Below are 12,496 nucleotides of genomic sequence, written 5' to 3'. Positions count from 1 at the left end.
AGCAGGAAAGAGGTAGTAAGGAAGGGGGCCCTGCCAGCCAGCAACTAGTCAACATTCCTGGCTTAAAAAGCTTGCTGTCCACACGGGGGGAAAGAGAGCCCGCCCTGTTAGTCTATGAGAGGGCCCAAAATGAAGACGGGGGAGCCAGTCTGCTGGGTGCTGGGGAAGAGGAGGCAGGTATGGTCTCAACCGTGTGTAGTCAGAGAACCATGTCTGCTCAGTGAACACCCCTCTTAGGATCAGGAGCAGGTTCCTGTCTGCCCCATCCCACCCTCCACACTCACATGTAGTTGTGAATGGCTATGATGGGCTGAGGACCTTGCCTCTTCCCACCCTTTGCCTTGCTTTTCTGAGGAGCCCCCACCACTAGGCACCAGGTGAGAGCTTTCTGTGTGGGGCTCAAGGATCTGGGCCATCTTTTTAAAGGTGAGCCCAGCCATGTCACTCCCCTGGCTAACCTGTGTTTCAGAGACTAAAATGAGAACATCACCACTTGTGCTTCACATGTGATTGCCAGGCAGAGGTTAGAGGAGATAAGTAAGAGAAACAGTGAGTCTGTTTACATTTAAAAGGACCTGCCCAGTGGCTATGTGGACAGCATGAAGACAGGCAGAGTGTATGGTGATGAGTGCAGGGATGTAGTCTGGACAGCTCTGCTCTAAAAAAAGAATGTCAAGTCTAATGGTGGTGGTGGGGGGAGGGGACTCCTGGTGTGGCCATTGCTCTGATTTTGTTAACGTGTTTATTTCACCACAGCAGCATACCTCACACAGCCAGAGAACATAAATACCAATTAAAGTTATCCCTATGGACCCCTGATGACTACTGGCATCACATCACCTCCACAGGAACTGGTAGCCCTCTGTAGCCAGCCCTGGAGGCAGTGCAATTCGTCAGCTTCAGGTGGGTTCCTGTGTTGGGCCTATCTGCCCCAGACAAAGCAGACACCAATCCACAGACCACTGGGGATTCATGTGGAAGTCAGGATGCTTGTTCCCATGGGAACTGGAGTAGGTCTGGCTGAGGGTGGCACTGGGACTCATGAGAACCCCTTGGTCCCCAAATGTAGTGCTCAGAACAGAACACTGGGCATGCAGTATGGCCAGGTAAGGGGAAAGCATGACGCCTCTCCCTGATGCAGGCTGGCCTCACATACAAAGCTAGGTTCCAGTCTTTCTTCCTCTCAGAGTCCCTTCCATCTAGTGCTCCTTCTTCATGGCCCCTGCCTTTCCATGCCCCTCATGTTGTTCTAACTCCCAATACAGTGGGCTACCAAGACCTGTCCTATCTTTGTTTCAAAATTACCTATTTCACCCCCTCAATTATGTCCAAAGTTAAAGAAAGCCTTACAATTCTTTGGGGCACGTATTTCAATTTAGCATTAGGAAAGGAATATTAATGAATATGCCCCACTGCCTTCAGAGACAGAGGAAATACTCTTTCAATATGGTCAGTGACTATTTTTCCCTGTGCCTCACTGGGTTTCTATTAAGAAGTAACAGATCTTAGAGGGTCCTCAGACTGGGTGAGTCAGGACTGGCTTAGGAGATGCCCAGAGAAGTTAGACCTATGGCGACCTGCATAGACTTGTGTAGATTTCGATAGGCCCACCCAAGTCTGGGTAGGCATGCATAGACCTCCTCAGATCTTCCTCCGCAAAGCAGAGCCCTCCAGAAAGAGAAAAGAAGGGCCTCTTTACTTTGTGCTGTAATAGTTACTATGTGAAACTGTCTTGAACATTTGGCCCTTGACTCTTAAATAAGTGATGTGTTACCTTGTATTTGGGGATGGTCTTCAGCAGTTCTTTCACTGGGACATCTGTGCCAACCACGCCTAGAAGAATGCCCTTCGACCTCTGTTGAGAAAACGTTAAACAATAACAACAGTAAGTTAATTTGGCAGAAGAACTAGAACATTCTGAGAAGCCACATGCCATAGGTCACTGTCAGGTACCATCTCCAAAATGACAGAGATTGAGGATTAACCCAGGCGTCCAAGAGGAACCCCCTTCTAGTCCCCATCCCCCACCCAAAATGTTACTAGATAAGCCTGGTAGCTTCTCAGGCCAAACATTAACAGCTATAACTCTCAACACACACTCATACCAAGACAACCTCCTTCTCTTCTCTCTCCTAAAAATGAAGAATTGATGTGCAGAAGCACTAAAGTTTCAGCAGCTAAGGCCTGTGATCATTAATCAGTTTCTCTTATGGAAGCTTTCTACAGGAAAGACTTATAGTGTGTTAACTGCTTTCTCAATTTACACTACCATCTGGTGCCCAGGAGAGAGAGACTCAATAGCCAGAGAAAGAAGAAATAACCCAAAGATTGTTGAGCAGGCAGTTGAAATCAATAACTAAAGTGAAGGAAGAGGCCTTTGGGGTCCCAGTTTCCAAGGTCACTGTGATGTGCTAAACTTTCCATGTCAGAAACGCCTTCCGGAAGAAGACACAAATGGCTACTGCCCATTGTTTTCCGTAAGTCCAAATCCACATAGAACCTCACACTGTGACCACATTTGGAAACAGGGTCTTAGCAGGTATAATCAGTTAAGGATCTCGAGGTGAAATCATCCTGGGTTTAGGATGGGCCCTATATCCAATGGCCAGTGTCTTTCTAAGAGGAGGAAAGGACATGAGAGAAGAAGGTCATGTGAAGACTGAGGCAGAGATTGGACTTGTGCTGCTGAAAAGCAAGGCATGTCTGGGCCCAAGAAAGGATCCTTCCCTAGAGCCTTCAGAAAAAGCATGGCCCTACCGACACCTTGATATTGGACTTCTAGCCTCCTAAATTGTAAGAATAAACTTATTTGCTTTGAGCCACCCAATTGATGGGACTTTGTTATCTCAGGCCTAGGAAGCTAATACAAGTTTGGCAACTTCAAATTGGAGACGAGCCATCCACCATAATCAAGGAGTCTCTCTGGGGTTTTCCTTCCTCTAGTCATTTAACACTTAAATGTTGTAAAAGTGCTGCACCCTGTAACATGGAGCCTGCTTGAATTCCTCCCATCTCTGCTTGATTTCATGATTCTAACAGCAGGATTAAATGTGAGGGAAAATGATAAACCCTCTGTCCTTAAAATAAATCAATAAATGAAGACCACCAGAGCTGGAGCCAGAGAGGTCTCAGAAACCAACCCTCCTGGCATCAAGCAGCTGTACTCACGGTTTCATTCTGCTTACTAAACACGGGCATGGCGACTGTGGTCATCAGGACAAGGCCCTGATCGTCGGCAAGCTGGATGGAGAGAGAAAAGCCAGTTACCTGAGACTGACCTGGAGGCTCAGGGCTAGAGCCATCTCCATGGCTAACCCTCTTCATGGGCCAGGGGCGGCTGGGAGTGGACCTGCACCCACTCCAGCCCTCAGCCCAAGAGGAAGTGCAGAGCCAGGATTTGGATGAGGATCTGGGCCTCCGGCTGGGGAAACAAAGTCAGTCTTTCCAGCTGATCAGTTCACTGCCATTTGGTTTCAAATAAAGCCTCGTTGAGTCTTAGTGATTCACTTTATTGTATTAACACAGACTGATTTTACAATTTTACTTGGTAGACATTTATGTCCAATATGTGCAATGTTAATGCTTCTCTGTATTCTGGAAATTGAGGATCAGAAAGCATGAAGGTAAGGGGTTCTATACTTGGCCCCATTGAAAAAGTGGAATCTGGAAGCATTTACTCTCCCCACGTAGTTGAGTGAAGACCTTTTTGGACTTCTACAGGTCTTTGCATGCCAGCCCCAGCTGAAAAGCACACAAATCAAAGACAAAAACAGCCCTAGCCGGTTTGCCTCGGTGAATAGAGTGCCGCCCTGTGGAATGAAAGGTCCCAGGTTTGATTCCGGTCAAGGGCACATGCCTGGATTGTGGGCTCTATCCCCAGTGCGGGGCATACAGGCGGCAGCCAATCAATAATTCCCTCTCATCATTGATGCTTCTCTCTCTCCCTCTCCCTTCCTAAGAGCAATAAAAATATATTTAAAAACAAAAAACATAACTTGATCATCTGATCCCTGAAATCACTGCTAAGACGCTAAACATTTCTCCTCGAGGAACAACCGTTGAAATGTGGCACAGAACACACTTGTGTCATTGGGACAAACTCCTAATAGGAATAGAGGGGGCCATGTTTTTATTCGTTTTACATTCATATCAAGATGGGCCTACATTCCCCCATAATAAGCAAGGTGAGACAAAAGTCTCATGGTCCCTCAAAGACTGGGGATTCATGGTGTGATGGCTCATTTTATGTGTCAACGTGGCTAGGCCACAGTGCCGAGTTGTTTGATCGAACACCGGTCTAGAGGGGGCGGTGAACCATCTTTTAGAGGTGATGAACATTGAAATCAGTAGACTTTAAGAAAGCAGATGACCCTCCATAATATGGGGATGTTTTCTTCAATCAGTTCAGAGTCTCAAGAGAAAATACAGATCCCTCAGGGAAGAAGGAAGCCTGCTTCCAGACTGGCTTCGGACTCAAGACTGCAATACAAACCCTTCCTGGACTCCCAGCCCGAGAACCTGCCCTGCAGGCTTCAGAAGTGTCAGCCCACAGCTGTGTGAGGCAGTTCCTTAAAGGAAATCTCTCTCTCTAAATACGTACAGAAAAAATATATAGAACAATATACCTACAGAGTCCCGAAAATGTATACACGCGTTTTTCTGATACTCAATAGTTGTTTCTTTCTTTTCAGATATGACCCATTGGAAATGCATTTTGGGGACACCCTATATGTGTCTCCTATGCTTCTGTTTCTCTAGAGAATCCTTACTAATATACACGGTAATCATGCAGTCTATTATTTGGGGCAGCCTAATTTGGTTGTTAGAATAAGTAAACAAAGCATTATCACCATTAATACTAGTAATGAAATAAAATGAACTATGAGATGATGTTGACAGTTATTATTGCCAGGAACCAGGTCAAACAGTTTGTGAAAAGTGGGTTCCAACCTCTTGCTAAAAGTAGAGTATAATACTGCTGTCACTGAGGACACGCAAGGCCATTTTCGAAGGCAGAACCAACCCACAGTAAACATCTCTCAGAATCAGAAATCTTCCCATATCCCGACTCCTTAAATAATTCTTAATGCTGTTAAAAATTGATTTGAGTTGATTCATAATCCTGGGGACCTTCCACTTTGCAACCCATATAAAAATTTCAAGCAATGGTAACATATACCATGAATGAAATAAAAACATACCATTGGCAATAATGAGAAATGAAGCTTCTTCCCCCTGCAACCAGTAGAAATCAATTCTAAATCACTGCTCATTGTTCTGTTACAAACACAAGATCATGAGAACCTAACTTCCCAACATGAAGCCGCAAAACAGCGTCAACTCCACTCAGGGGTTAATTCCAAAGGTAATGACTGCATCATCATTACCTAGAAAGAAATCCCCATATTTTATCTGTACTGAAACCACTCATTTGTAACCAGCTCCAGGTAAACAGAGGAAATGCAGTGAGCTCAGTCTAGCCACTATGCTATGAGCTCACCTACTCCTCTCCTAGGGGCAGCTCTGGCCCAGGCTGGGACGAGGTTGGCAAGAGCCTTAACCTGGACCTCCCCAGTTTGTAAGCTCATCGGTGTGGCCACGATGGCTGGCTGGACCCTGGAAATATCGCTTGCATGCTCTTCATGCTAATCTGAACCCATCAGCTCCTTCTTCCCCAGCCTCCACAGGTCTGGCGTTTGTGAATCTTAAACATTTCACGGAGCAGGAACATCAATTTGAAAATTAATTTGCACTGTAAATATTTTATGATCGAAAGGCATTCAGTACTCATGCCATAGGAAATAGAAGCCAGTGGCAAAAGTTTTTTTTCCAGACCACCAAGCAGAAGTTATGCAGCCAACCACAGCCAGACACCCTCTGTCCCCAAATGCTAGGGGGTCCCTGCGTTTCTCTGGCCCCTTAACCTGTAGCAGCTGCTGAGGCAAGAGCTGCTTATGATTCATACGCGTGGCTTCCAAGAAAAACGCAGACGTAGAGTCAACATTCATTTTCCAAAGTGTAGGAATGGGAGAGGGGGGTCACCATGGTCCATCTCAGCAAAATCCCATTAACTCAAGTCCAAGTGGGAACCCTAAAATGAACTACCATTCAATTATACTTGCCCAGGCTTTGAACAGGCCTCCAGAATGCTTGGTTGTGGGGCTCTGTTGTATAATACGTGTATATTATTCCATAGCCTTCATTTCCTGTGCTACATAATGGGGACTGTTCTAGTATCAAAGGAAATGATGAATAATAATACTGAACACCTGGTTTATAAAACACAAGCTTGCTCAACAGATTGACTGCTTCCTGCTAGCTTCCCAAGTTAATCATGCATGCGGCCCATATGAATATGCATTTGGATTTATGTGCGAGGTACAGGCAGTGATGCCAGGTCTCTACTCCTCATGGTTTGCTTCCCATGGATGACACTGCAGACAACTTTGGGTGTGGCCCCAGATAAGATCATGGCACCACAGTGGTGGTCTGTCAGTTTTGCCGCCGGCCCAAACATTATTATTAATCGATTCCCTTGAGAAACATTCCCTGAGCATCAGCTATGTGCCAAGTTCCATGCCAAGTGCTGGCAGTCAGCTAGGAATGAGATATAGGTCTTATCTTCAAGGAACCCAGGTCTGCCAGGCGAGGAGCTGGCCGAGGCGGGCACACGGGCTCTCACTGCATGAGCAGGGGAGCTACAGTAAAATTGCCTGGCATTTACTGATACCTGTCAGGGATTCAGTGACAGATTCATCCAGTCGTTTTATACTTAAGATTACTTATGAATGAAAGAATATACGAAGACATTTTAAAAAACTGTCTAGCCCCTTTTCCCCTTTTTTTGTAAATATCACCCCCTTCCTTTAGAGAATGCCTCTTCACCCCTTCCACCCACAGTTTCTCTTGGCAGCTAAGCTCTCCCACCCTGCTCGTGACTGGGCATCAGACCCAGGCTGAGCCAACCAGAGCACCACACACACACGGAAGCACACACACGTATGCACACACATGCACATCCTCTCTAGGCCACATTGCTTGGTTTATTATTAGGCAATGATTCAAGGTGGGCTACCTGGGTATGTGTGTTTTTCTTTTTTTCCCAACCTGGACTAATAGGTAATCTCTACTCCTCATTGTGGACAGTTATAAGAATGTGAGACTGTCAGCCATGCCCGACTCCCCTTCCCCACAGAGCAGCCACTGAGAACACAAAGTCACCCCAGAGAGAGGAGGAGAGATGAGTGGTGTGTGTGTGTGTGTGTGTGTGTGTGTGTGTGTGTGTGTGTGTGTTATGGGAGAAAAGGGAAGAGAGAGAGAGTAAGACAGGAGAGAGAGAGAGCGTCCCGGTCCCTGGATGCTCTCCTTCCTAAGGTCAGCTCCCCCCATGCTTTTTGCTATGATGGGGTCATTTGAACCAGTACATTTTTTGTTTTGTTTTGCCCCAATGAGCATGGACTGGATTTGTGACTCATGACAGAAGAGGCCTGAGTTGTGCAAGTGCCAATATTGGCCATACATGACCCAGGTGGCTCTAGCTACCCGGGGAGGTGGTCCTTCCCACAAGGCCGAAATGTAAGCACCCAGGGGACCCAGACACTGAATGGCAATAGACAGTCCTGTGGAGAAATAATGAATTTCTATGACGGTCTGCAAAACTATTGTCATTAGGATTTTGTGTAAAACATAATAATAATGGAATTGTACCTGTTTTGAGAAAAGCCTTAGCGAGAGGTCGCAGAACCAACCGGTCTGGTTGGGGCGGCACCAGGACAGAGACGCTAGAACATGCGGGGAAAGGACAGACATCACCGGTGCCCAGCAGACCCTTTAGATCAGGGCGTCTACTGTGGTGCCTTCCTCACATCTCCACTCAGAGAGAGCTGCCAGGGCCAGTGGCCCAGCCCTCGGTTTGTCCTGCAGCTGCAGCCTCCTGAGGGTGAGTGCCAAGCCCCAGAGAAAGGAGGGTGCCAGGCCCTGAGAAGGCATTTGAGCGAGTTAAGAGCTGCCAGGTGGTTTTCAGCAGAGCCTCCTGCCAGGTCTGCTCAGCCCTGAGGCCTGGGCTCAAAGAGAAGGTTGTGCACAAACGGGGAAGCAGCTCAGGAAGGGGCAGGCGCTGAGCCAAGAACAAAGGCCAACTCAGGAACCCTCCTCAACTACCACATTCCTCCTGTGCTTGGCTCCTCTTATGTGTCTGTGTTTTCCTTTTCTTATTAGAACTGATCAATGTATTGACTATTCTAAGAGTACATCATGTAAGTGTGTCACATAATACACACGTATTTTATAGACGTGTGCACCTGGCTGTATTTCTGCCGTGTCTTCCTTCCAACACCTGAGATGAACGCCAACTTGCACTCCGGGAAAAGACACTGCGCTGTCTAGTGGCAGGTGGGGGGAATTGCAGGCACAAGGTCCTGGGAGAGAAGCCCTTTTCAGAGTCTGGCCTTCCCAAGAAAAATGTATTTAAATGGCAGCCAATGTCACTTAGTTCCTCTCCAGTGGAAGAAAAGATAGTGTATCAACTCTTAGTTCTGCCAATAACCTTTGTCTTGACAGGAAAAGGATAGTGCTAGGAGGCGGGGAAACACAGCTGTGTACATCTTCCAATAGCAGATGAAACGCTTAGAAAGGAGCAGCACTGATCCTTCAGGTAAGCAGGACCTGAGAATGCAGCACGGGAGTGCTGGAAAGGGAAGAGTCCTTTTTTTTCCATTTTCTCAAATGGAGCTTGAATGGAAGGAAGCCAACTCCTTGGCATTCTCTCCTCTCCTCTCTCCATGAGCTGAAGTCTACCAATGACCCGGGAATCCCCCAGGGCCATTCTCTGGGCATCACATGCCGAAGGAGGGGCAGTGGGACAGGATGGACACAGATGGCACCCCTGTCCTCCAGCTTTCACATTTCAGGGCAACTAAGTAGAAAGTCATGGGAATGACCATGTATACAGATTAGTTGATGGGAGCATCAGGGAGAAGAGCAGGGATGCATGAACAGAATACGTGGCTATGTAGAATCCCTCTACACATGCAAAAATCCCCTGGGCCTTCCCTCCTATTCCTGGACCAAAAAAGTCCTCTGTACCTATCCCTCTCAATGCCTGCCTACTCCTCCCCCAAACCTCCCACCCCTGCCTTCGTCACAGCAGCCCTGATCCTCAATACTGGAAAGAGATGTTTTTTGGGGGGGGATCTACTAGTAATAAGAACCACACTCAATGACCTGTCCTAACGTGTACTTTTTGCATTTGGGTAAATGCAGAAGTGCCTTTGCTCCGGAGACACGCCCTGGTGCAGAAACAGGCAAGCTCCAGAGAAGAACACAGGTGAGACCCACTGAAACCGGAAACAAAACCTATCTGCGCATCTTACGTGTGAAAAGGGAGCTCGGGATCATTAACATGACCTGCTCGGCGAATGGTAACATTATCTGTCTCTGAACGTTACTCTCATTTAGATTTCCCCAGCTGATAATGAAATTTGCTGGTCAGTTTTAAATGAGAGGCTTCTCACGTGTATGCAAATGTCAAAATTAGTTTACTCCATAGCCTAAGAATCCATTTTAAAATGAGAGGAGTAAAAAAGGTTTTTTCCCTATAATAAAACCAAAAGACTTCTAAATTGTGTGTATCTCTGATTAAGTGTTTTATACTTATCTCTTTTCTGTATGATTGAAGTTTTTAATAAGAAAATCCCCATAAATTCTTATCTACAGAAAGGATTTTATAAATAAAACCACCTAATAGCATATGCTTGCAATGAATATTAATGCCAAAAATAAATAATAATGATGATAATAGTTCTTTTTTTTTAAAAAAAAAAAACCTCCCTTTTGCATAAAGATCAAAAGAGCCCTTTAAAAGAACAACTGTAACACTTTCACATGAAAAAGCTATCAGAATAAAGTTTTGTATTCTTGGTTCAACATATTACATATGACTATCAGTATTTTGGATGTTCTTTATAGCAAGAGGTTTAGAAAAAGCAGGCATTATTATTTTTAATTGAAGAACTGGTTCTTTCCATGCAAGCAGTATGAATCGTCGTCTTTTCTAACACTGCTCAGATGAACTGTTTCTCTTTTAAAATCTAGACAAATTACAGACAACGGACATTATTTAGATTCTCAGTTTGCACTGGCATTTTTCAACATTTTTGCAAAATGCCTGAATCCTAAGTAGCAGTGGAGCATAAGCATGAACTTAGAATAAGTAAACCTCCAAGTGCCATGCTCCCTGCTTTGCATGTGGTTGTCTTGGGGAAGTGTAGTCACTTGGTCCCAGAGAGAGTACATAAATGTCCTCTTGCTTTAGCCAAGGCATCTCCCTGTCTTACTGAATCACTGTTACTTGCACCTGAGATCTGGAGAGCCCGCATTCTTTTTAAGTTTTGAAATTTTTAATAGATTTAATCACTTCTGCTTCAAAACAGTTATATCAATCTTAAACTTACATCCTCATCAAATGCCTCAATTCTCTTTTCTTAAACATTTTAGGAGAAAGGTCTTTAGAAGCAGATTTTTATATGGTCTCTTCATTTCTAATCCAGTTCCTTCTAATCTATTTTTAATCCATCAGACAGGCCTTCACCACACTATTGTCTGTGACCATGGGCAATGCATATACGTACCTAAATTCTTAAGTGGTTAATCACGACTCATCTCCCACCCCCACCTTCCCTCTGAAATCCCTTAGTCTGTTCCATGCTCCTATGTCTCTGTGGAGATCATTAATTCTTATGAGATTCACTATATTTTAAGTTGTCTAAATACAAACATAATCAGATTTCCCTTTTTGAACTTCACCTGCATCTTGCATGAACTAAGTCGCTGACTTTGTTTGTTCTCTCGTTCCCATTTTAACAACCTGAAGACAGCTTGGTGGATGATAATGCTGATGTTGGAACATCTGTATGAGAATCTCCAAATCACTGTCTTCTAATAAAGTTGTTATTGTTCGGGAAAATGCTTCCTTTGTTTCCTTTCCCCCCAGAGTTTCTAAGATGTAAGTCATTAGGCAGGGAATGTGCTTATGAATAAACATCTACATCGAGGAGGATGCTGCCTTTGACCAGGGACACATATTAGTATAAGTAAAGCCCTGGCAGGAGGATATGACAGATGAGCATATCTGAAAGCTGTCTTGGGAAACGGCTGTGTTTGTTTATTAGGGTAGAACATGCTTATTTCAAGAATTTCCCGAAATAATGAACATGAGAATTATCTTGGGGCATTAGGCTTTGGCCAGTGTTCATGATGAGCTAGGACACATAACTGACCCCCACCCCCATCGCGGTCGAACATTTATATGTTCACAAACGTGGTTTAGCCACCTCTCCAATAGATGCCTGAAAACCCGGCCAAGTGTGGAGCTTCAGGGCTGAGACAAAGCCTTCCCCTTGTTTAAAGACCCCCTGAAATGCCGCTTCCTCCATAAAACCTTCCCTAACGAAGTGGAAATGGAAACCAGATGTTCTCCAACCTCACTACAAAGATAATCATATTTACTCTACAGCCCAAGATACCATCTAGGACCACGTCTGTGCAAACTGTTAATGCAGCAAAGTCGCTGAACATGCGGCTGGAAGGGAAGCTGGGAGTCGGTGGAGCCCGAGGACCCCAGGGGCAGAAGCTGGGATGCTTTCTCTTTTCACCCATAGCATTCAGCGTGGAGTTACATAAGAAGCGCTCAGGAGATACTCTTGAAAGGAATTTACTCCAATCCCATCCTTTTATTTAGCTTAAAAATGAGGCCCAAAGAGGACGAGGAGTCACAGAGGATTGGAACCAGCATTCCAACAGACTCTAAGGCTACTGCTGCAGCTTGCACGGTGGGCGGCCTCTGTTCCCTCCTTCGCCTTGTATCTTTGCTTAGTAGGTTCTGGGAAGCTAATGCCCGCATGCTGCTGCCACCCATAGGACAGAAGGCTCATGATGTCCAGCTGATGTCACAGAGCTTTTTTTAAAACAGCTTAAACACTATGACCTCCTTGGAGAGCAGCACAAAAGGAGAAATGATCTACAGTAGCACATAGATTGTATAACGTCCCAGAGCACGCTGTTCAAACTAGGGTCATTTTCATCTCTCCATCTTTTTATTCACCCATTCTTCTTTCCTTCCTTCCTTCCTTCCTCCATACCTTCCTTCCTTCCTTCCTTCCATCCATTCATATCTATTGTCAAGTACAGCTTGCTATAACCAAACATTGCTTCAAATGTTTTATATTTACATAGCCTTATTTAACCCTGACACAGACCTTGCAAAGGTCTTGCAGGTGAAGATTTTGAAGATAAAAGGGCAAAGTACCTTGCTCCTGGTCACAGAAATTGGCAGGGTCGGTCAGAATTTGAGCCTTGGCCCAACTGATTCTAGAGCCCCTGTTCTACTCACACTGTCCTCAGCTTCCTGAGTTGGGGGGCATGACAAATGTCATGTTGTGACAAATGTCATGTGATGAGAAAGGCAACCAAGCAAATCATTCTAAAACAGAGAGATGCT

At 45.3% G+C, this 12,496-nt stretch overlaps 1 protein-coding gene across 1 annotated transcript in view; it reads right to left on the bottom strand.

The window, feature by feature from the left end:
- The window catches only part of CACNA2D3 (calcium voltage-gated channel auxiliary subunit alpha2delta 3), an 817,122-nt gene that overhangs the window by 229,712 nt on the left and 574,914 nt on the right, over nucleotides 1-12,496 (bottom strand). Inside the window, exons 14-15 of the mRNA XM_006754680.2 lie at nucleotides 3,169-3,240; nucleotides 1,775-1,855 (exon numbers count right to left, since the gene is read on the bottom strand). Coding sequence (XP_006754743.1) covers nucleotides 1,775-1,855; nucleotides 3,169-3,240 — 153 coding nt within the window. The remainder of the gene's footprint in view (nucleotides 1-1,774; nucleotides 1,856-3,168; nucleotides 3,241-12,496) is intronic.

This window comes from Myotis davidii, unplaced genomic scaffold (assembly GCF_000327345.1).
Source record: "Myotis davidii unplaced genomic scaffold, ASM32734v1 scaffold111, whole genome shotgun sequence".
NCBI classification, from domain to species: Eukaryota; Metazoa; Chordata; class Mammalia; order Chiroptera; family Vespertilionidae; genus Myotis; species Myotis davidii.
Note: the sequence above shows the minus strand (reverse complement) of the source record. Positions and strands in the feature narration are given on the sequence as shown.